Consider the following 25,387-nt stretch of genomic DNA (forward strand, 5'->3'; position numbering starts at 1 on the left):
TCCCACAGTTCTATTAGGGTCTTGCAGAGTCACCTTCAGCATCTGATTTGGGGCTTGGCTTGGCTTCCCTGTTTCACAGAACTAAAGGTGCAGAAGGGACCTTAGATGATCCCCTCGCAACTCTTGTACCCCAAAAGAGGAGACGTTTCTTTAACCTGGTCTGAAAGAGTAAGGGATTTCCCGTGTCCTCCAGGCAATCCATTTCTGTGCTATTCTATCCATACTGTTAGAAAATACACGAAATGCTCAAACGAACCTTTTCTACTATAATTTAAGCCCCTTATTTCTTACAGTCTTGTACTCGTAATATAAAGAGTAATGCCCTATTAGCAGCCTTTTGCATATTTGAAGAGTTGAGCCCTTTAAGTTTTTTCGTCTTTAGGATGAAGTGGTGTTCAGCTTGTGGACAACTTGTTCCAGCTCTGTGACAGCTAATGAAGGAAAGTGAACCTCTGCACTGCAGGCGTAGATTCATTATGCACGAGTTTACACCTCTACTGGAAAAATACCAGTGGTCTGCTAACTGAAAAAGGTGGAAAACTACATAAACAATTGTTGCATGCTTTTCTCATGGGTTGATTATATTTTCTCTGAGTGTTCCCTTTATTGTCCTTTGGGCATTTTCCTGCTCCTTGCTATTTGTCTTCAAATGTGGTGCCCAAACCTGGACAGAGTCAGAATTAATCATGATCCTGACAAATTGGAGGTATAATCGGAAAAAAATCTTAGATTCACTAGGGATGAGTGCCTACACATAATCTGTGGATTCTATAAATCTATGAATAATCTACTTAAACAGGATGGAGAACAAGTGACTTGATAGCAGTTCTGCAGAATAGGGTTTGGGAGTTCCAGCAAAGCATAAGTTTACCATGAGTCAACAACGTCACGCAGTTGCAATATTAGCAAATATTGCGGTTATTTGAATATATGGAAATATCATCTGCAAATTTTAGTCTCTAAGATGCATAAGGCAATTCCTTCTGCTCTGTTCAGCAGTGACAAGAGCTTAGCTAAAACAGAGTCCACTTTTTGGAAGACTAATGCAGAAAAGCTCTTTCAACACTTCAGCTGACAGATTTTTCCCTCTGTTGAGCAGAAGAAAAACACTTTTCTGTGTCTGCCTTTCATTAGTAATGTACTTAGAATAACTTCTTGTTACTTCTTGTTTTGTGCTGTGACCTTTCTGATTTTATCCCTGCATGTTTGTGCTCGTGTGCTTGACCTTAGCATGCTGGTCTTGTTTCCTGTGGCTACATTCACTAAAGATCTAATGATTTAGCAATGTTGGTCTCTAGCTGTACTTCCAGTCTGTTCTCCAAAATAGGACAGTTTGCCTTTGTGCCCTTAGTATTTTTTTAAGGAAACACTCGGTCTTTTAAACTTTTTTATCCAGCCTCCCAGGAGACTTCACTTACCAGTTCTCTCAATTAACCAAAGTCTGAAGTACAATTCCTCCCTTCTAACCCAAGAATAGCTAATACTGTCTTGAAACCCTCTTCCTTACCTCTCAGTCATTGCAATCTGTTCTAGCATTGCAGAACCTGTGTTTGCCTTCCAGTTTCCAGAGATGGATGTCCTCCTACGAAAACAAACCAAAAATGTAACCCGAACATGAAAATACGCTTCTGCCCCATCCTCCCTCATACTGTAGTCCTCATTCTTGACTCGGTGCTTGTACAGGAGGGGATGAGGTGAGGTTCTTGCTCGCAGAACCCTTGCCAAATCCTGCCTCAACAACACTCTGTACAGGATATGTTGTTCAGACTCATGAAAAAACTGAATGAGGAGTTAGACAGGGAAACCTCCAAGGAATCTTGAGCACACATCAAGCTCTGTGAGTGCTTTCTTTCTTTATACATCAAGCCCAGGAGAGCTGAAATGTCCTTAGAAGATCTGGGATAATCACCCTTGTGTTCTGCAATGGGTAGCATCCTCTGTCCAAGGAAGAGCAACTCTCCAGGCAAACATCTGCCTGAGCAGCTTCACAAATATCAGCTCTGACATTCTGGGTCTCCCTAACTTTGATTTCAATTGTACTGGTGTCATAGATTATATCCTCCTTTCAATGACTTTTCATTGACCTGTATGTGGCTCACTGCGTCCAGACTTGAAGAATTTATAATTGCAAAATTGTTGGATTCTCATTAGCTGCAACTGATGGTCCATTTCCAAAAAAGGTACTGTTGCTGGCAAATCCTGGGCTTCACCATCCTCCATCAAGGGATGAAAATTTTTCTTTTCTTGACCTTAGGCACAAGGCAGACTTTGGACAGCCTGCTGTGACAACACTGGGCATCTGCCTGGCACAGTGTACAACTATGTAGAGTATACATAGTGTACAAGCAAGGACAAGTCAACAAGCTGACAGGATACATCCAGGGAGCATCTCCATGCTGAGGAAGATTTGGGTAGAGATTTATGAGGAGAGTATGAGGTGTGATCTAGCACTTCATCATGAGGTTGTGGGAACTGTCACTGCCAGTTCTCTCACTTTTTCAACATTATGTGGAAAAGATACTCTGAATTTGAAAACTACGTAAAGCAGTGGTGTCCTGATGTCCCGCTAGACTACAAACCTGCATCATTATAGTTGACTGCCTAAGGTTCCCTTTTACTCTGGTGAGGGACAACCTGGAGTCCTTTTTCCATTTCTCTTCTAAAGTGGTGTGTATAGTTGCTGTGAAATTTAAATGGTCTTTGTAACCTATTTAAAGAGGGGGGGGGAAGAGCATGATTACTGTGTTGAATAACTGTGTTTCCTTGTCCCTTGTTCCCTTCACCCAACATCCATCTTCCTCCCCTACTTTCTAAGCAAAAGAATGGATTCTTCCTCAAGCTTTGGCTGTTATGCGCCCTTTGGTGGCTTATAAGGTCATCCCTGTTCAAGCCTCAGACTCTCTTTTTCTTTTGACATGGGATTCTTAGGATTACATTTTTCAGTTTTGCAATGGGAAGAACCACTCTTTACTAACATTTAGGTTCAGAAAATTGCCCTGCAGTGGCAGATGGCATCCAGAATCCCATTAGTCCTGATGAGAACTCACGGAGTCTGATTAGTGACAAGATGATTGGATATCAGTGTTTAGAAAATGTACCTGGCATACCAAATGTAAGCAGCTGTGTTGTCCTTAAGAAAACCAAACCACAGCTATACAGTTTTACAAGGAAATTTGATGTGGGAAAGCTCCCAAAATAAGAACCCTGCTCTAGCCGTTGGGCTGATTGGTTTGACTTGTTTATGCCTACCCATCTCCAGCCAATATTGGGCATAAGATATAAAATATTTCTCTCAGGTGTATCCCTAACTTTCCTGTTAGGGAACTTTCCTGTTTTTGAATGAAAAAGCTTCATTTGAATCCCTCTGGACCAGTCACCAAATTCCTACACCACAGCCTCTGTCAAGATAACTCCCTTCCAAACATGTCTAAACAGTTCAGGTGTCAAGTGTGCCACCGAATTCTTCTTTGTTTCTTTCCCTTTTAGTATTCAACCTGAAGGGGAAAAGGAGACTCAAGACAAAAATATTTCCCTAAGGATGCCGTCTCTCAAACCCCATTTCTCTCACAGACTGAAAGTCAAAGAGCTTCCAATCATCCTAAACATCAGGGGGCCAGTGTACAGTCAGTATCTTAAAAGGAAAGACTTTTAGAGATCTGTTGATCAAGCAGATTTGTGACCAAGACACCTTCAACATTGCTTAGGATAAGTGGATAGACTAGAAGATCATGGGCTGTTGGTATATTGGGTTTGCATGGCAAGGTTTTGGTAGTTGGGGGAGGCTACAGTGGTGGCTTCTGTGAGAAGATATCCACCTGCAGCCTGTGGAGGACCCCAAGCTGGAGCAGGTGGATGCTCGAAGGAGGTGGTGACCCCGTGGGAAGCCCACAGTGCGGCAGGCCCCTGGCAGGACTGGTGACCCCATGGAGAGAGGAGCCCACACGGGAGCAGGTTTGCTGGCAGGACTTGTCACCCCGTGGGAGACGCATGCTGGAGCAGTCTACTCCTGAAGGACTGCCCCCTGTGGAAGGGACCCATGCTGGAGCAGTTTGTGCAGAACTGCAGCTGGTGGGAAGGAGTCGGGTTGGAGAAGTTTGTGGAGGACTGTCTCCTGTGGGAGGGACCCCATGCTGGAGCAGGGGAAGAGTGTGAGGAGTCCTCCCCCTGAGGAGGAAGGAGCAGCAGAACAATGTGTCATGAACTGGCCACAACCCCCATTCCCTATCCCCCTGCACTGCTGGGGGGAGGAGGCAGAGAAATTGGGAGTGAAGTTGAGCCTGGAAAGAAGGCAGCGGTGGGCAAAGGTGTTTTAAAATTTGGGTTTATTCCTCATTATCCTACTCTGATTTGATTGGTAATAAATTAATTTTCTCCAAGTTGGGTCTGTTTTCCCCATGACAGTAATGGCTGAGTGACCCCCCTGCCCTTATCTCAACCCACCAGCCTTTCATCATATTTTGTCTCCCCGGTCCAGCTGAGGAGGGGGAGTGATAGAGCGGCTTTGGTGGGCACCTGGTGTCCAGCCAGGGTCTACTATCAGTATCTTAAAGGAAAGGACCCCAGGCTTTTAGGGATCAGCTGATCAAGCAGATCTGTGACCAAAACACCTCCAGCATTGCTTAGGATAAGTGAATTGACTAGCAGAGCGTGGCCTGTTGGTGTCCTATACTCACCATTTCCAAGCTGGGCCATTTCAGTCTAAAAGTAGCTCTAGTTTAGACAAGTTGATGTTGTATCCCCGGTAGAGCACATTGAACTGCATTTGAGGTGACAAGATCAGAAGTCACACTCATGAAACTAGAAAGGAAAGGATATTACCCTCTTATTAAGAGCTGGGGGCAAGGAGTATCCCACCCCTGAAAGTCAGCAGCTGCTGGCTTCATTCAAAGAGAACAGCATTTCACAAGTTTTAACTAGAAATGATCCCTCTGTTTGCCCCCCGTTGGGGTAAGGGTAGAAGCATAATTTCTGCCCCAATTTCCCCTGCCACGTGACCAGGATTCATGTTTTCTCTTCACTAGTATTACAATGACCATCAAATGCATTTGGTGGAATTTTAGGCATGTATCACATGCTGCTTATCTGTTGTTTTGAGACTGGCCCAAGGCACGGGCTAAGTAGGTGTTTGTTAGTAGTGTAAATCTGGAGTCACTGCACTGAAGTCAATGGGAAACTGAACTCAAGCCTTGGGTCATGGGCTGGAAGGAAGTGCATTGAACATCTGGGGCGGGGAGGAATGCATGAGTCACCCTGCAGCATCCTCCCTCTGGCAGACACTTGGTGCAAAGTAAACATATTCTGAAGAATTTTGGTACACAGTCTTTTCTCAGAAGGAAGGGGGCTTTTAAAGTCTATATGTGTGGGTGAAGGTATAAAAATACTGGGTAGATTCCATGGCTCACAGATGAAAGCGATTCACTTAGTATGACGCTACTGCAGATGCTGTAATTGCCTTTAAGGCTGAGATTTGCTTGCATGACTAATGATTTTGAGTCTTCTATTTGAGAAACCAGTGAGAGCTCTGATATTTTCGGTGCTTTTACCTCTGTCCTTGGACATAGTAGGGACTTATTTATATCATAGAAATAACCTTCTATTCTCTCTGATGCTGGGACAGAAGGAACAGCCCCCAATGGGACTGACTATACCGCTCTCTCAAGCTCACGTCCATAAATGGCTCTCTCAATATAAGTCAAACTTCTGGGTTAGCAAGTTGCTGGGTGAATTTTGCTGTTGCTTTCTTTGCTAATAAGCTTCATTTCTCATTAAGGTGCTTCCCGTTCATGGCTGTTTTCATGTGAAAACATTATTCATTTAGCAAACAATTGTTTGTGCAGCTATATTCCCCATTGGGATTAGCTCTTAGCAGGACTGCTTTCTTTCCTCAATCATCTGGTATTATTTCTGATCCCTGTCGGGATGAGCGTGTGGTGAGTGTGAATAATAAACAGGGAGAGGATATGGTCAGGCTAACTGGGCCTTTGTTTCACTTAGAGGCAGGCTGGGAGCAGGCTCTGGAGCCAAGGCTGGGTAGGTTGGCAGGAATAGGGAATTTTAATTGATATTTTAAACCTTCCTTCCTTTGGCCAATTTGAGCCAGACTCCCTGAGTTGTTAATGTAATATTAGGCAACTGCGCTATTGTTGACCTGATCAGATTCAAAACAAATTTTCTCTCATTGAGTTCACATGAAGTAGCCCAGTGTCCCACAAGTCCTTCACATGAAGAATGTGACTCAGTCATCTAGTTTACTTGAATACCTCTGTGCTAGGAACCCAACTGGGAATGTTAGGCATCTATAGCTGAAAGATATGTGGTCATGTACATTTGATTATCTCATTTAACTGTGTTTCATCAGAACTATGGCCTGGGGGGTTGTAAACAGGGACCCAAACCTCACAGTGCTGTAGGTGTTAGGTAACATATGAAATTTATCTGTCTGGTGACCTGAAGAATGTACTGCTGGAGCTGCCTACTTGTCCAGAATTTTGTGGCCGGATAAGGAGCTTCTGGAGAAGCTATGCTATTCGGCTTTGCTCATCCACTTGTTTGCAGTAAGAAGAAACAGGTGTCTTACTGACTCATGTGGTTACATCTTTAATTGAGCCTGACAACTACTGAAGTTTGGCTGTGCACTTTTTAATATTTTTAAATATACCAATGTTGAGCGTTGCCTTCATGCCACCTCCCTCACTACCCCACAGGGCAGGAAGGAACTTTGAGGCACCCACAGAAATGTCTCTCCTTCTCCTTTCCCACCTTTGTACACTTCAAGGAGCACACACGCAAAATGTCCACAGAAACCTGGCGTGCTGGCCAGGCTGAGGCCGTTTGTAGCCAGTGTGGTGTGCTTCTCATGTCCTCGTGTGGTTGCGGTGCCATGATCTCCAGCTGGGGAGAGGATGGGGTGTTGCTATGGGTTGGACACTGTAGGACTCCATGAGTTGCAGCTGGCTCAGTCTTTTTTATTGTTTCCTCCAGGTGGGAAGGGGGTGGGCTCAGTTCCCACTAGAGGGTACTGGGAGCTGGAGGATTTTGCTGGGAAAGAAGAGCCCTTTGACAAGAGGAGAGAGAAGTGATAGGTGATGGCAGAGCACAGTTGTTATAGCGGGAACTAAGTGAATCTCAGAAACAGGTAGAGAGACATTTACCTTCCAGACACAATGAGCTGACGGTGAGTAATAGAGAAGATGATCGGTGCATGAGGGATCTGGGTTCAGAGGTGGGAGGAGAACAGCAGGACTATTCTTCAAGGAAATTAAGTCAGCTTCCTACTCCTGCCCAGAGCAGACGCCGACTGAATCACATCCACAGCACTGTCGCTCCCCCTCCTCCCTTCCCCCCGGCCCCCCGTCTCACTCTGGCATCGCCATGCACTCACATGTAAGCCTTGTAGTTGCTGCCGATTTTCTGGATTCGGATGTCGTACTTGGAGTCAATGAATGGCTCCGTGGTGGCATAGGTTTTTGCCATGGCTACTATGCTGGCCATGTCCCGGAAGTCGTGCTGGTTCTCAACTTTGACCTTGATTGCCAAAATGCAGTGAAAAAGTGACAAGAGCAAAAAGAACAGGAATATTCTGTGAGCAGAAATCATCTCCACACCCAGATAGCACAATGTCAGTTAAAACCCACACAGACGGAGATGGGGACAGAGCAGGGACTGTGTGATTTAAAGACAGGATTTCCCCAGACCAACCCAACCCAGAGCAAATCAACCTCTTTCTCCTTCCTCATCACAAGCCCTGGTAAAACTGGCACCAGGGAGGCGGTTAGACCTTTGCCCAGATGGCTCTTGCCAATGCTCATTGCTTTTATGATGCGTCAGAAAAACATTTGATCTCTTAAGGGGCATTACTTCATTCAAACATTGGAGCTGCTATTTCCCAGGTTGGGATGGATGAAAACGGAGTATTTTGGGTGGTCGGGAAATAGAAACCAATGCCAGGAAATCAACAAGAGAGCCGGTTTTCTGCCACCTCTAGGCTTCAGTTCCCTGGCATTTCACATTACCCCCCTCCAGACTTTCTTTGAGGAGCAGTGCAGGTCTCCCAGCTGGAAGCAAACTGTGAAGGAAAAGCATGTCTCTGGGGGAGCCTGTGACTCTGGGGGAGATTTGTGTCAGTGTAATGCCATAGGCACATGTGCGGGACAGCTGGTTGGGTGTTAGACTTGAGTCGCACTTGGAAATGAGAGGGCAGTGGCCTATGAGCGGGAGGTTGTCTGAGAAGCTGGCTTGTCACAGATTTGTATTCAGTTATGAGAAATGCTCTGTATCTCATCCAAAAAAAAGAAATAAAAAAGGAAGAAGGACCAAAACAGTAAAAGCTCTAATGTTATCATCAAATCTCTACAAAAACTTATTCATTTGGGAGAGGAAAACTGAACAAGCAGGTAATGAGAACAGAGTGGACAGCTTCACCTCATTCATACTATCAACCCCGGCCTTTAGTCTTGGCTTAGCAAGTTTTGGCTTAGCAAGCCAAAAACTTGGTTGGTGCATCAGAGAAACTCGTGCAAGTCTTGTTCCTTAGAGCCGGACGCATGCAGGAAGGGTGGGTTAATTGGTGGGGGAAAAAAGACCAACACTGTGTGAAAAGGGTGAGCAAGTGAGTGACTTTCTTTTTGTATTACTTGCGCTTTGTAGTTTGGTAACACTTCGAGACCGCAGCTGGGAACTGCAACCCTGCTTTGCTAAGTGTCTACTCGCTCGTGACAACCGGTCAGTCTCTGCCCCAGAAGAGTTTCCCAGTTGCGTCAGTGCATGTGTTGAAGGACGGTCATGCCAGACTCTGTGGAGCCAGCTGAAGGAAACGCGTGCAAAGGTATTTGATGTTTCTTCGCAAAGAACAAACAAGTGGTTTTACATATCTGCCTTCAACCATGAGAGGGCAGGAGCCATCTTCACTAGAGAACAGAGGACAAGCTTATTGCTAACCTGTTTTACTTCGTTTAGATGGTTTGGCATAAGCACCAGCCATAAAATAAGTCAAAGATGCAGCCACATCCTGGTGCAGAAAAGCTCTTGAGAACTGGACAGGTTGTGGGGAAGGTGAAAAGTGCAACTAGTTTGACCTGTGACCATTTCTAGATGCCTGAACAAGACGAAAAAAACACTGGTCTTTGCTTCTGCTTTTGGAGAATGCCAAATACCCCTCGTTCTCCTCCCTTCTGCTGTGGTGAGGGCTGTGCTCTCACTATTCAGGGTCCACTGAGGAAAGGAGCAGACAGAGATGACAGTCATCTGTGGGGTGGGAAGGTAGGAAAAAAAAAAAGGAAATAACACTCACAGAGGGGAAATGTAAAGGCAACCATTGCATGTCATCCAGGAGGAGCAGCCCTTCTCTGGGCTGTGTTGTTCCCCTCTACGTCTGAGCAGGGCTGTGTGCGGTGCTGGCTGCTCCGGGCAGGGCAGAGTGAGGCGGGAGGAAAGCCCCGGAGGCGGGGGAGTGGGAGAGGGGAGCACATCACGTTGGGGGAGCCCCCAGTCTGGGCATCACATTCTCACAAAATACCAGGGGGAACGATGCAGGCTGTCTCAGGGCCAGGTATTTTTGTTGTGCAGGTAAGAGCTGTGCTGGGCTGAATGCCATCAAGCGAGAATGTCCCACCCAGATGAGATGATCACAGGAGGGACTACACGAGCAGGCGACGCATGGTGTTACGACATATTGTCCCCGACCCTTTTGGCAATGGGAAAAGACAAAAGCCATTATATAATGACCTACTTGGAACAAGGACATTTGTGGGATCTGAAACAAAGTGCTGCGCTTGTGCAACAGATGTCTTTGGGCCCCAGCCGAAATGTTTGCATTCCCAGCCCAGGAACATTTGTCCTAGAGGCAGAGGAAGGGATGCTGCTTCCCTCTCCAGATTGGAATTAGACTGTATTGTTATTGCTAGAAAGGAGCTGTATGCTCATCTCGTTAAATGGGATTTTTCCTCAAAACTTCAGTATGCTATGGAAAGGAAGGGTCCATTTTTTCCTCCTCTCCATGACCCTCTCCCTATGGGGAGAGAAGGAAAGCAGGAGGTGTTTTCTCCAATGAGCCTGAGGATTTTGGGCTGGGTAAATAGTTAAAGAGTGGGGGGACTCACCAAGGACACAAAGAAGATGACTCCCACAGTGCTGCACTACTGCACAGTCTTCTGGAAACAGCTCTGCCACCTTCCCTGGCTCGTGCCAGAGCCCTTTCCATGGACTTTTCAGAGAAAGCACCTCACAGAAGTCCCCTTTTAGGAGATCACGGCCTTTTTTCCCACCAGGCTTCAAAATAATCACCACACCAATGCTGAAATCTGAGCCACCATTTGTTAATTGTTAGAGCGGGCCAAATTTGACAAAATAACAGCCATGTCCTGCGTTAACGCTGGTTTAGTCCAGCGCATGGTTATTACTTCATAAACAGGAAGCACTCAAGTTACAGTCAAATTAGATTTGTTTTCCTGCCTTATCTATCAAGTCCACCATTTTATTAGCTTTCTACTTTTAAATTTTGTATAATTCATTTCCTCCTGCCTTGTAACCCTTTTACATGTCAATAAAATATCCATTCTCCTAACAGAAGAAAAAACCCTAGAGATAACCAAAGCCAGGGTGGACGTAGTGTGACGCCAGAGGGCATTATTTAAGAAGGGACTATTAAAATAATTCTAGAGCAAACAATTACCATTTTACCTAATAAGGGATAAATCTGTCTTCTAAAATGGCAGGTTGGCCAATGCATGAAACTGAGAAAAGAAGTTGGAAAGAGATCAACAGGAAGCCGTTTCTCTCTCTCTCTCTTTTTTGCACCCTGCTTGGGATAAATGCAATATCCCATTAGCTGCACAGAGGAGTGCAAACAGCGAGTGCAAACACAGCCCCTGCCCTGGCAGCCTGTTTGCTTAGCTGTGCTGGCTGTTTGAGCAGCAATAGACTCATTCTGGAGCCATCAGCTGCTGTTTGCCGTAGCATTTTAGTGACCTGTTGTGAAGATTTTGGGCCAGTGTGTTGACAAATGCCTTTTCTGAGTAAGAAAGCTCCCTGGGAGAGTCGCTGCTTCACTTCTGGCTCTTTTGTAACTCAGGCACCAGCCATGCCCTAGCACACTCCCTGTTGCTGCAGTAGAGAGGGGAGTCTGGCTGGACCCCTGGACATGCTCACACAGATGTGACCGTCCTTTTGCCCAGTGGTGGCATCTCGTAGGATAACACATGACCTGCAGTTGGTGCCCGTTCCCATCCTCAGCCCGCCCCAGAGGCACTGATCTTGCTGCCCTGGGCTGGAGAGCGGTCCGAGGGACAGACTAGGAACAAACACTTCTGCCTCATCCCTGCTGTGGACCTTCTTTCGAGGCCTTCCTGCAAGACAGGATTTTGGAGAGTGGGTCCTGGCATTGTGAAAAACCCACCGTAGATATTTCCCGGGCAGTCTGAGCTGCCCCTGAGATCTGTGTGAGCACAGGTTGCTGCAGTGAGGGACCTGGGCAGAAATTTCTGCTTCCTCTGTCTCATAGTTCCCACATCTGCTGCCTCTTCTATAGCCCAGATGTTCCTGGGCTCCAGGGTCCCAGGGCTACAGCACTCCTCTCTCACCTTTAGCCTAAGCACTGCAAGGTATTGCCTCACAGTCCCCTACAGCTTTCGTTAGTTACATGGCCACAGGAATAATCGGTCAGCCAAAGTGGCATAATTATAGTGGTCTGTAGGGCTGCCCTAGCCTTGCCTCTCTGAGCGTCATCCAGAGTTAAATCTGCCTCACAGGTTAAACCCACACCACTTTGGAGATGGCTCGCAGAAGCAGTTTCTGTGTCCAAACTGGAGTTAGAGGCAGGTTCAGCTGGAAGGTAAGTGTCCAAGGCTGAGTCAGGGCCAGGCTTGGCAACATGGTCTTTAACTGAGTCTTGGTAGGCTTGTGAAAATGTCTGAGTGTTTTCCTTCAGAGGAACTGGCATGGCCACACAGAGCTTGTGATTTTTTCATCCATCTCGACCTGCACTTAGCCTTTCTGTAGTGACTTCGACATTTTGAGACAGCAGATCTTTAGGAATGGCTCTGTACAGAGGGTTTCCCGAGTCTCTCCTTCCCTCTACCCCGAATTACACTCCCCGTCCCAGAAAATACCCAACCCAACCGACACACATTCAGTCTAGGCCTAACTTTGACTCACCTCAAAATAATAAAGACGAAACAGAGTCTGCATTTCCTTATCCTCACACTCAAGTTCTCCAGATGTCACACTGCCACACAACGCATTAAACTTTATAATCCCTACTAACTTCCTAATGAAGAGCTTCTCTCAGCCCTAGGTCTTGCCAGCTTTGGTCCCTGGTAGCCTGGATCACTCACTGTTTTCTGTGTCCAGCAAAAGGTTCCAGACTAGTGTGCAAGAAATGGGGATGCTTTCGCTATTTTCAAGACGGGTGTTACCTCCTCACTCATGAGTCAGTGGGAACGCAGCAATTGGGCTGCTCTGTTGTGAATGTTACATGTCAAGTCATTATTTGTCCTCTGTAAAAGAAAATATTTGTTCCTTGACAAACCAAGGCAGCCCTTTCCCCTTCCTTTCCTCTTAAGCACACTGGATTTTCAAAGCTCTCACTTTTGGAACATTCTATTTCCAGTCCCGAGAGAGACAAGGTGACGAGCTGTCCTTCCTGATAAAAAGCTTGCAGTATTTTTACATTACAGAGTGGCTCTGTTTAGTTTGTGCTATATTTATACCAGGGAAAAAAAAAAAAAAAAAGAAAGTAGAGAAGTCTTTCCCATCCAGTAAGACAGAAAATAACTCTGACCACATTATTATGAACAACAAGTTTTTCTTCTACAATGTAATAAATTCACCTGAGCCAGGATTTGTACTGGGGAGGTGTTTTCATAATTATGGGGCAGGAGGGGACAGGAGTTGACTCTTAAACTGGCCTAATAAGAGAGGTCTAAAAATAAAGTAAGAGTAGCAAAATATATATACATTTATTCAATTCATATAAATATATATAAAGCCACATGAACAGATACTGGTTTTCCTCTCTCTGCAGATCTGGCAGTTATTTCCTTCTCATGATCTGATCAGGAAGAGGTGAAGAGGCTCTTTGAGTGAATTTTCAGTGCTGGGCTCTGTTCCTAGGGCACTTTAGGGTCATGTTAGCACACAAATGGCAGATATTAACACACTCAGAGCTTTATTCTTTCAATGGGCTCTGGCATTATGAGATCTGGCAGCAGGAAGAAGTGTTATTCCTTTCTCCCTGTAGTGCTTACCCTATGCAACAGAGACCCCCAATCACTTCCGGCGTAGTTAGGCTCAAACTGCACAATGCTTAAAAAATGCCTTGACCTTTAGGAACTGCTGGGTGAACAATAGTTCAGTTCTGCACAGGGAAGGACATCTCATCTCAGTGTCCATCCATGGTTTCCCTAGAAGAGTCCGTGAGTATTGCTGACCCCATGAGACTGGGCAACTTAAATACAACACGAGAAAGGTCCTTCTCTACTGACTCCATTGTAAACAATTGTCTAAGCAGTATTTATACAGATACTGTATTTGTATCAATACTGTATTGGACCAGCAGCACACAGAGCGTTTGTTGTGATCGTCCAGTGCCAGCAAAATATGAAACGACTTCAAATTTTGCAAGGGGGATAATAATGGTCATGGGAGGGGCTGAGGGGCATGTGTCCTGGGTTTAGATGAGAAGACTGTCTGGAGCCCTTTTGTCTCTCTGGGTGAAGGCTATTCCTGGTGTCTCTGTTAAAGTCAACAGAGAGATTGTTCCTGGATTGCTCAATGGAAATTTCAAAATCTGCCTTTTACTGCAATTTTTTTTCTTCATCTCCACCTGCATCTTACATGCACACATTACTTGGCAAGAGCGTTTCTGTCACTAATGGTATACTGCCACCCCTTTTGGTTCTGACCTTGAATACTAACTGTTCCTCCTCCAAGCTAAGGACAGTCCATAGAGCCTGTGTCCTACAAGTCCTAACATGGTTATTTTTCATTTTAGCTTTAAGGATTCTCTGTTGAACCCTCTGATTAAAAAATGTGGTGAGTGAATTTTGTGAAAATGTTGTGAAAACAAAGGATATGTGCAAATGAAAGTCTGACTATTGTAATTATGCTCTTTCTAGCAATTATTGCAAAATAATGAACACTCAGCACTTCTTATAGTGCCAAGTGCCTTATGAACATGAATTAGCAGTAAGTATAAGGTAATCATTATAATCCCTCTGGTCTGTGACACAGAGAAAGTGAAAAAGAACTGTGAAATGACACAAGTCTCCCTGCAAGTCAATGGTGGACCCCTTTGGGGAAGAAGCCTTTTCTGTGTCCAGAGTTTTTCTGGCTCCTGGCCACTGCCTCAGTACAAATAAAGAATAACAGTGTTTGGACTTCCCATCTTTGCTCATTCTTCTAAGTCTTTGTGCCTCCCATTACGTGTGATTTTATCATTAATAACAAGAAAAATGTAAGTACTTCCTTGACAATTTCTGCTGGTAATGAGATTGTAATCTGAATGCTCACATCCTTTGAAGCAGCCATTACAGGTACAAATACATGGCTTGCTATCTTGGCATCGTTTGTTGCAGTAAGTACTATTTTTAATACTCATGTGTACTTTGGCTAATAGGTTGGTTATTTTATCCTTTGTTTCTTCAGTCACTGCTTTTATACAAAACATGACCTGATGCAGGTGCTTTATTACCATTTATTTTCTTACCCTAATCTAAACCAAAAGCAAACCTCTCTCTTTTCAGATTACGTATATTTTACAACTAAAGACCTGCTATTTCCTGCTATCATCTCTACTTCTGAAGACCAACGTAAAGAAATTCTTTAGCTCTCTATAATCTCCATATCATCACTGGTTATTGTTTTTACATTATAATGGTGAAAAGCACCATTATGTCTCCTGGAAATTTTCCTTTTCTGAATTACTTAATTGGAGGTTTGATTTTTTTTTACCTATAGGTGTTACTTTTCTAGAATACCCATAGTTCTGCTTATCTGTGTTTCTCCTGACATTTTCTGTGGTTTCTTTCTGTCAGTTCCTCTTGGGAATGAACCCTATTGTCTTAAAAACAACATGAAACAAATTCCCGTTACTTGTCTTTTAAACCAACCAACTTGTTCTTTATTTTATTTTCACTTTCTCTCTTCTTTTTTTGCTCTATGCAGTGAAATGCATCGGGACTTCAAGAAGACTAATTTAATCAGTCTCAACTTTACTTCAGGCTGCTTGTAGCTGGAGTCGGGCCCAAACTAAAACCATAAGGTCAACAACCCTTCCATCCTGTACCTTCCCCATCTACAGAACAGAGCAGTGTTGAAACTCTGTGCCCAAATCCACATCCAGACTTTGCTAGTAGTCCCTAATTTCATAATGGACTAAAGTAAACTTGGCCTCAGACCAATTCTTTCTTCTAAGATGCTGGCTGTCAGCCTATCTTCATCTGGAACGACTTCCTACGTACCCGCCTTGTACCACTGTGTACAATTGTGCCTGGAGTTTGAATAGAAACTCTCTTCCCCTGTAACTTGCGACAGCAAAAATCAACATCATTAAAGAATAAAATGGGAGGGAAAGTGAGAGGTGGAAGAAGATCTGGTGTCTGGTGCAGAAGGCAGTAGATAAATATTCTGCTGAGAGTTTTGTCTGGAAACACTGTTAAGATTGGGGTACTTCTCTCTGATTCAGCCCTCATTTCTGTAGCCACTGAGGGTCCTTTGTGCGCAGGAGGGACACAAGAGGCCCTCCCTACATTACAGGTGAAATTGCAGAGCAGTCAGACATCCAGGACTGCAGGGTCTCAAGGAACTTGAAACGTTTCCTCAGGGAGAGGTTTCTTCCTCCTGGTTTGCCCTGGTTAGATTTTGCTAATGAAACCCTTCCTAGGGACATGTTCAGTGTCTCGCTCTACAAGCAGCTCTAGGCTTGTCTGCATGTACTCTAATTCAGTGACACCTCTGCCTGTTTAACATATGCAGCACCAATATTTTAACAAACATTTCCTGCTTATTTAAATGTTTGTTCTTTGATGCTGAAAGCCAACTTCACCACTTGGCCCAGGAATCTGAGCCCACTTCCTTTCCAGCGGGTACCATCCAGACAGGGGAACACTGCAACCAAAGCAAGAACGGTTATGAGAGCTCCCATGTGCAATCCAGGAAGCCGGGCTTCTGTTTCCAGAGCGCGAGCAAACAAGCTGTACCAAGTTTAAATTTGGCGTACCTATATATAATTTTCAGGCAAAACGTGAGGCTGGGAGAAGGTCTGTCTGCTCTAGGGAAGCACTGTGACAGGGATATCAGTTACAAAGTTCACGTACCACCCATTTGGATTCAGAGGTGATACATCAGAATTTCCTACTTCTGAACAAATCAAGTTTTAGACAGATGGGGGCTCTTTTTTTTTTTTTTTTTTTAAAGGTATATGAGAGAAAAGAAGGCTAAAGTGCAGCAGGAACGTGCTGGCGATGCCTCACTGAAAGGGGACCCTAGTCACCCCAAGAAATAGGGGCTGCTAATTCACGTGGGGAATAAAGACCCCAGAGAGCCTGGGAAAAACAAACAGGTCCTTCTGGGGAGTGAACTGTTTTTCAGGATTCCTTGGCAGGCAACCAGCCACTCTGCTTTGTAAAGTCTTGTTCTTCCTTGCAAGGAGGGAAAAAATAACTGAAGGGCTCCCGTTTTATTGAATAAGGTCATCATAATGCACTCAAAAAGACCAGTGCCAGTGCTCCTCATTGTGAGAGCTATGGGGTGTAGCTGCGCATTACAGGTGCCTGAATAAACAACATTACCACTTTCAGAAGAGGAGAAAATATATAAAAGACGAGCCTAATGACTTCAGCCCAGCCAGCTTTTCCCCCACTCTTCACAACCCCACTTCCCGCATCCCAGACAGCCTCCAACCCAATACCACTGCCTGTCTCCAAGTGCGTGACAGTGGAAAAAGGACTTTTCTCCCACAGGAACAGCCACTGTAACTCAGATAGGCTGTGGGGAGGTTTTAACCCCTTCGCTGGCTGTCCACACACCGTGTACGATCACAGGACTGCTGTGCTACATATATATCTGTTTCCTGAGTTACACACATTTTTTCTTTTACTTACCTTCCCCATCCCAGCATGAGCATGTCCCAGCTTGACCACTACAGGGAAATTTGGAGTTGTGTGCTGAAAGACATAAGAAGGAGCTTCTTGTTAGTTATTTCTTTCCAGTCATGGTATTTGAGATAGTTTTTTTTTTATTCGGTAGCTTTTATCCCTTCCTGGATGCTGATGGGAGGATAAAAAAGCCAAATAAAGATTGTCCAGGTGGTAGTACAATAAGCAAATAGCTCTTCACTGGGATACATCTGATTGGAAATGGAGGCCAGGCAGAATTCCTCAGATCTGGCCTACCTTTGCTGCCTGATAGCAGTAACCTCTAAAACCTTCTTATTTTTTCATGTTGCATTTCCTTCCCAGTATGTATGGATGTGCGTACACTCATACACATGTAGAAAAGCTGCACTTGCAAGCTTGAGTAAGTGAACGCTTTCAGATGGTGAAAACATCTGGATTGGGAAGAAGACAAGCGTGGGGTTTTTTTTCCACATAGACTAATTTGGCCTTTAAAGTGAGTGTTAGCAGTCCGTTGGCAGCTCCTATTCCCCTCCCATCAGCAGTGGTGGGGGCTAGGAGAGAGGGAACAGGGGCTAACCCTTGGGTGCAACTCACAAAGTCCATCTATTCCTAAAGCCTCTTCCTCTCTTCTCTAACTTCAGGGGTGGGTACAGGGAATAAAATAAAACAAAGAAGGGTTGGAATCAGCAATAAAAATAGAAAAAAATACATTATGTCTTCTCCCTGGCTTGCCTGGTGTTTACATTGGTCAGGGTCCTGCCATCCAAGCCATGCAGGTGAATCTTAGCAAACACTGCGTGGAGAACAGGAGAACTGCATGTATCCTCTCTGCCTTCCATTCCCCAGTTTCGCATTCATGCAAGGATTCACTTGGAGCGACCGGCTGAGAGCTGGGTGGCTGGGCTGGTAGGAAGCGCACATGCCAGGATTAACCAGGATATCTACACCACACCTCCCCTGCTACCAGTTGGTCCATTTCTATGCCTCTGCTTGACATCTCTGTGATCTTCATCTTGTCCTCTGCTCCCGATTCTTGTGAGCTAAATGCTACCCCTTTAGTACATAACCTGTTTTTTTTTTTTAATTGCCTATTTCATTTTCTTTAATGGGAATTCTTTTAAAAGATCCTTTTGTCTTTACCTAAATGTCTGAAGTGATGAGCTCTATTCATGAAGCAGTTAACCCGTAGATCTGGCAATGGGAGGGAGTTGAATTTTGACAGATAAATGGCTCTCCTATTTATTTAAGTTTGAGAATAGATAAACAAATTGTTCTTGTGCTAATTACCAATTGTCTGTATGGACAGGCAGGCGCTACGCCCTAAAGATAGAATGGTGCTGCAGTCTCCATCTGTAGCAGCTCGCTATAAATAACAAAATTAGTAATGAACACTGATATGTTTTGCTATTCAGCTGCTTATGTAAAGAAATGTCACAGGAGAGGGGAACAGTGAGTGCATCATGTTCTCAAACAACCTGTGTCTCTTGTGTGGACCTTTCAGACAGAAAGCTGAAGGATCCTCTTTGGACCACAGAAGGACACACAGATGCAGTAAATCTGTCCTGGCACAGGCAGGGACCAGCACCTGCTCTTTCAGAAGAGGCAGGAGACTGTGATAGGTGGCCGTCCTGAAGCCCAATAGTAAAGCATATGGCCAAGCACATGAGTTTGTGCTCTATTTCCTCTTCGCCTCTCTAATTCATTGTAAGAGCCCGAAACTTAATTTGCTGCTGGCATAAATGAATCAAATGGAGGACTGCACCTGAAGCTTACTGAAGACAGGGCTATGGATGGACCGTGCCAGACCTTTTAATGCTGGAAGATGAAAGGTAACCTAGTATTGAGGGCACCCACCTGCTCAGGCTCTGGGAGACCTGGCTCACTTCCCAGCTCCGTCATCCATATCCCGTGCACACTATTTGAGCAAAAGCGTTTGCAAGCCCCAGCCTCTGCTCCCTATTTGCGAGCAGAGGCGGCAGCTGCTCCTACGGCACAGGAAAAGCAAGCTGCGTGCTGAGAGCCGGCCTGATAGCCTGGCGAGGAGGCCAAAGAAGTGTGCGGGATAGATAATGTTCTATCACCAGCTCAAAGCAACCAGAGGCAGGAAGCAATGTCTCTGCTGCCCCATTTGTGTACCCTACCTGTGGGTTCTGCTGAGGGAGCCTGGCTCGAGCGTGGGGCCCGGGAGTGGGAAGCATCTGTTTTCCTGTGTACATGCAAAGAAAGTCTGGGATCCAATAAACAACCCAAGTTTACTGCTAGCCTGGAAGACACCACCGGCAATGACAACGCTCTGCTCAAACCTCCCCTTTCTCTTTCCTTGGAAATATGAGCTCAGCTTTCTTGGTAAGGCTTGGCCTCATCCCATGTAGTGGTGACCAGCTGGTGCCAGAGTACGCTGGAGTCACAACCCACTTGGGCTGGCCATAGTGCCTGGGGCTCGGGGTGGAAGACAGATCCAGACTCCGAATGCGCAGTTCGCCAGAAGTCTGCTTCTGCCACTGAAACCCCACCAAATTTCCACCTACGTGAACCTGCCTTATGGAGGAACCAGGGAGAGAGAGCAGCGCGTACACTTAGCTGCATTTTATAATGGGTTTATCTAGTGACAACAGAGCGTTCTTGGTCTGTGCTGAAGTTAAGTGGAATCAAAAGCTTTCAATAGTCCACAGGACTAAAGCAACCAGAGTCTACAACCACCCAGTAATGGAGCTAGGAAGCCCTTGGAGAAGTGGTGGAAGCGGGCTGAACTCCACCGCAGCCAGGGGACATATTGCCAGCTTTCACCAGAGCCTTGTTGGGACCCAAGTCCCATTTCTGTTGCTAATAAGGTGGCCAGCCAGCATACTTGGCAAGCACCCAGATGGATAGGGAAGCCGAAGGAAGGGAGAATGTATTACACACTCCACTATGAGGCAATTCACACACATACATGGTGAGAAGTTCTGGGAGTGACCACAGCCACCACAAGGGCAGACCCTGAGATGAGTATTTACACATACTTAGTCATAGATTTCCTGGGAAAGAACATGCTTATAATCAAAGGATAGCAGCAGAGTTTAATAAGAAAAGCATGGTTTTACTGAAATCATGCAAAGAAATATGTCTGTGTCTTCTGTGTGTTTGTTTATGTGTTGTAAGGGCTCTTTTTTTTTTTTGGAAAATGGGGAAAACCGCTTTGATGCTTTTAAAATGTGCACGAACTGTTGACAGGGCTGGTATAGATGATGTCTGCGGATTTTGGGATGGGACTGTAGCACCGCAGCTAGCTCAGTGATCAGACGCAGGGTGCTAGTTCATATGCGTAACTCAACCCTTTGAATTAAAATCCTATAAATGTATGCCCAGATGTTGTCACACAAAAGCCTTGAGATAGCAAGGTTTGCATATGTGTCCAGAACTTAGCGTATGAAGATGCTTTTTTAGAGTAAAGCAGGAGTTTGAGTCCTGAATTAGGAGCTCCGCAAAGCCGTCTTCGGTAGGAGTGAAGGGAGAGTCATGAAGTTATTTCCAACTTACAACACCGATGGCCCAAAAGTATAACATTTTAGCCCCTTATTTTAAGGGCTCTCCTCTGTGTGTAGGGTCACTGCAAAGATCACTTTGCAGTTAATCAGTATTTTGGCACTGGTGTGTAAAAGTGAGTGCCGGAATGCATACATTAGCCTCTATTTGAAAACACATGGCTGTAAACTGTGACACTTTCCCCTTTACCCTCTGTCCCTTCTGTCCAACAAATAATGAGGTTTTCAATAGTTCTTGTAAATATATGAATATTTTCTGCATGTACTGCTGGCGGAGTATTAGAACAGAGTTGGTTATAAACTGATCTGACGGGAGGAATCTCAGATGAAACCTGATCTATCCCATAAATACAATCCTTTCCACTCTTTTGCTTCACTGAGGCCCTTGGGAGAGATGCTGATCTTAGGTCTGTGATTTTGTGTACTGTCCTGTAGTCCATAAACAATGCAGAATGCCTCTTTTGATTTCCTTCTGCCACACTGCGTTTTGTGCATTAGTTCATATTATCCATCTCATCTCATACGATGCACTTCCAGTTGCCAGTACTATCCTTTCTTCTGCAAAGCCTTTCCAGTCAGTGCTAAAATGAATAGTCCGGGGTACAATGACATCATGGATAATATTAGGAAGGATCTGGGGAGATGGCAGATGAAGACATTCAAACTTTGGTCTCTTGGCACCAATATTGTCTTACCATAGCATCCAGTGTTTTCAATCAGGCCAGAAGCCCCCATAGCACAAGGTACTGTAATTTTTGCTTCACCCTTCCCCCAGAAGTAATACTGTGAATTTTTCAAGGTTTTACACTCTAAATCTGACCTTTCTGTTTGTTTAGCTGCCTTTACTTTTATGATGATGAAGTCTGTGCTGGGTGGGTACCTAATGGATTATGGGAATGTTGTTCATGCACTTGAGAGCTAAATGTTGAAAGTAATGTGTGTGGCACTTCCCTGGTGTAATTAATTTGGAGGAGCAGTGAATATATATGATTTCCGGTAAAAACAAGCAAGTTGATTCAAACCTACAGGAAAGTAATGATGTCATGACACGATGTCATTGTGTTTATGGAAATATCTTACTGAAAATCTGAGCTGAAGAGCAGCACTGGTTGCATGCCAGACTTGCCAGGCATGGCAAAGACAGGGCTGTATAGTGAAATATGGAGGAGAAGCAGTAGTGCTCCTTATTGTACACTCCTGACTTGACATAATCAGCAACTACATGCAGCATGGCTCACTCAGTGGATTAATACTGTGGCCCCATGGAGATTTGTGGTGGCCAATGACTATGACAGACAAGTTTCCCCTCTGCAGTTTACCAGATCAGAAATAGTGTAAGAAACAACAAGCGACAATGAGAGAATATGTTGAACAATAAGAGTTGCCAGCATTAACATCTGTGCTCTGTTAAAGACACGTGATATGGATTCCTTTAAAACACACACGTGTGTATTCATTACCATATTATAATTATAGCACAATGAATAAAAAATCGTTAGCTGGGGAAAGAGGGCCTATGCTTTCAAGCCAGCTAAAGTAAATCCTGAAGAGGAGTAGGTATCCTCAAGGTTCTCTGGAGAAAGGAGGAGATAGGGGTTATGATGAGAAAAGTGATGAGATACTTGTGACAGGAGGAGTTCGATCACAGCTGGATCAAGACAGCATTGTACAAGGTAGGACCTGAAGCACCATCTGATAGATGGGATGGCAGCTGGAACACAACAGTGCTCCTTCTAGCAAAAGAGGAGACAGCATATCATTTTAGGATGTGTTGAGTTTTAGAGAGCTTTACTGAGCTGGGGTGATGAAATCAGTGCTGTGGATGAGGTGAGAGCAATGGGAGGACCAGGAATGAGTGCAAAGCAAGGGATTATATTTAAGATGCTTTAGGTAGATGGACATTTCATTTCATTTAGCACTGGAGCTGAGACCTCCAGCTTCAGACAGGAATGAACATAGTAAGTAACTAGATGGAGATACAGCATAAATTAAGTTGTGCTACTAACTGAAGTCAGCAGTGCCTTAGGGTGTGAAGATCCTTCAGGGTGGTAAAAAAAATAAAAATCCTTTGATTCTATCACTGCTTTTAAAAAGCACAACACAAGAAGAAAAAAAAAAAAAACACCAAACCCAATAGCAACATGACTTAGTCCCCACATCCTTGAGTAAACAAACCACAAACCAGTGTTTCAGGGCTCCTAAGACTTGCTGTGGTTAGAACTCATCACAGGAGTGGAAAGGGTTAAGCATGAAACAGAATTTTTTATCATTATTTCCACCTCTAATGTTACTTAACTTCTCCTTTGTTTGAGACAGGATGCTTTTGGGTTCCCAGTGGTCCCCCTCAGCATTTGGAAGATAAAAGTGTGAGCATTTGATATTATTCTCATTCCCTTGGAGATTCAAGTGTGAGAATTATATGAACATATCCAGACAAGCAGATGCTCAGCAAAAACCCAATATATGGTATGTGTGTATGCACATGTAATTCACACACATAACTAGCAGTTCTAGTCAATAAATACCCATTACCACATCTTAAAATACAGGCAACTTTTTAAAGGTTGTTATGAGTACATAGAAAAGTTTAATTTCTTAATGCATGGTGTTTGCTTAGCCAGTATTTTGCAGTGTTTCCTTTAGGGAAGTCTCTTGTCCTTGCTTGCTAGGAGAGTGAATACATCCCCCCAACTCCTGATGTTGAAAAACTTTTAAAATATTTTTTGCAGGATGCAGTGGAAAAGAAGAAACTCTTGAGTTTCCTCTCCCCCCTGACCTGAATTGGGTACCTTTTGCTGTGTTTTTCTCTAATAAGAAAATTCTGTTCCCCATGTAAACACATTGCAGAGGAAGAGATGGTGAACACCAGTTGTTGACAGAGTGGTGAACTCTCTAGGAATTTTCTTTTGATGGGTTACCTTTGGAAAAACTGTATCACCTAAGCTGTGGTAGAAGATACAGGAAGGAGACAGAGGGGAAAAAATGCTTTATGAAGTTATGCTGGTGTCTTCAAAGATGTTCCTCTTGCAAGAACCCCTAAGGTTCACAAGGCGCTGGCTGATGAGCTCTCTCTTCACTCAGAAGACTTGACTGTCCCTTTTTTTGGGCAAAGTCTGAATTATCACTGATTTCAAAATAAGCAGCACGGGGGGAGAGAACAAAACTTCCCAGTGGAAAACAACCTTCAGCAACAGGCACCACAGGAATAATTAGGTGTCACTGAAGCCGATCATTTCCCTGGTAGCGCTGGTCTCTAACCTCACCAGGCCATCAGCTGCAGGTGCCTTCCTGTCTCCAAAGGGAAAAGTGAATACAGTTCTCACCCCACCTCTTACACAAAGTGAAGCCACGTGCCCTGACAGCAAAGCCCGAGAGAATCACGCACAACTCCAAGGGCTTGGTTGTGATTTCACAACCTTCTGTAGCACATTTGAGAGAGATGCACTTATGCCAGCGTGAAATGAGAAGCGGGCCCTGGGCTTATTAGTACATTCAGCGAGAAATACTCCGCCTGACACAGAAATGTCTCTGATGTTCTATTGTAAGTCTCATGCTGTTGTAACTGTGCCAATGACCCCGTGCAGCCTTGGCTGACATTAGCGTGTCAGATGCTGGCAGGAAGAAGGCCACAAGCAATGAGCCATGGATGTTGCCTGGTACAGGGAACAGGATACCATGGTCCACTGGAACATCTGAAATACCCTCTGGGCTCCTGAAAGCTGTTGGGCAATGGACCACTGCCTCCTTCCTTCTTGCCATTCTTCAGCACTCAGAGCTGTAGAAATCACAGCACAGAGAACCAGGCAGCCACAGTTGGACTTTTTTAAAAAAACCCTGGTTTACTTTTATACTTCTTAAAATGTACAGCTGGTAATCTTGATTAATGCTGCAGAGCATAAGGGACTTCAGACATAAAGAAGGAGCACGGTAAGTGTCACCCTGCCGCTGGCATCTCAAGCTATGTCTATACTAATAAATAAAGCAAAGACATAGCAAGGACAACAGCCCTGAGTTGCCTATACTGTGAAATTGTTAGTCTGATCTCTGGCACATTCTGGCTCAAGCCAAATAGCATTCCCCCAAATAATTCCCAAGCACAACATAGAAACCAGCATAAGTCTGGAGCCATACCCGACAAGACACTTTGGAGGCTAAAAGAGTCTGATAGCACGGCTGGGGCTGGACCATGCCAGAGTTGCCAGAGAATGGATCTGGCACTGTATGGTTTGCTACTGTTCACGCAGCCCCAGTCTGTCTCACAGGGCTGAGCAGGACAGTAGTTTTTTATCTCACATTATGGTCTATCTTTGTCTGCTTTCACATCAGTGTTTCATTTCAGTTGTACAGACGAATGGTCTATCACATGCGGCCGTACGTCATACCATTCCCATATGATAATTTCCACTGACTACCTTTTCCAGGCCAAATTCATAGTGGGTGTGTTTTTCACCTACAGCTACAGATATTTACACCACATTTCTTTTGTCCACTGACCTGGAAAATCAGGTATTACCTCACATGAGAAATGTTTATGCTATGGGCCCAGTTTGTCCTATTTTACAGCGAGATCTTAATTTAAGCATTTTGAGCCCTTAGGCTCATGCAGGAATTCAAATACTTCACTAATGTGGCAGTGAGATACACATCCCCTACTTTTTGCGGGGAGTGTACTCCAGCTCTCTGGGACATAAATGTGGGGAGTAAGTGTTTGAAAGCCCTGTTCCATGGACCTACCTCCTCCGTGGGCTGCAC

At 44.7% G+C, this 25,387-nt stretch overlaps 1 protein-coding gene across 2 annotated transcripts in view; it reads right to left on the minus strand.

Moving 5' to 3' along the window:
* SYN3 (synapsin III) overlaps positions 1-25,387 on the minus strand; it is a 179,783-nt gene that overhangs the window by 16,520 nt on the left and 137,876 nt on the right. For both annotated transcript variants that reach the window (XM_009881983.1, XM_009881982.1), the window contains 3 exons: positions 17,097-17,159; positions 7,382-7,524; positions 1,508-1,582 (listed from right to left, as the gene is read on the minus strand). In XM_009881983.1, the coding sequence (XP_009880285.1) occupies positions 1,508-1,582; positions 7,382-7,524; positions 17,097-17,159 (281 nt within the window). The remainder of the gene's footprint in view (positions 1-1,507; positions 1,583-7,381; positions 7,525-17,096; positions 17,160-25,387) is intronic.

Source organism: Charadrius vociferus, unplaced genomic scaffold, assembly GCF_000708025.1.
Source record: "Charadrius vociferus isolate BGI_N301 unplaced genomic scaffold, ASM70802v2 scaffold883, whole genome shotgun sequence".
NCBI classification, from domain to species: domain Eukaryota; kingdom Metazoa; phylum Chordata; class Aves; order Charadriiformes; family Charadriidae; genus Charadrius; species Charadrius vociferus.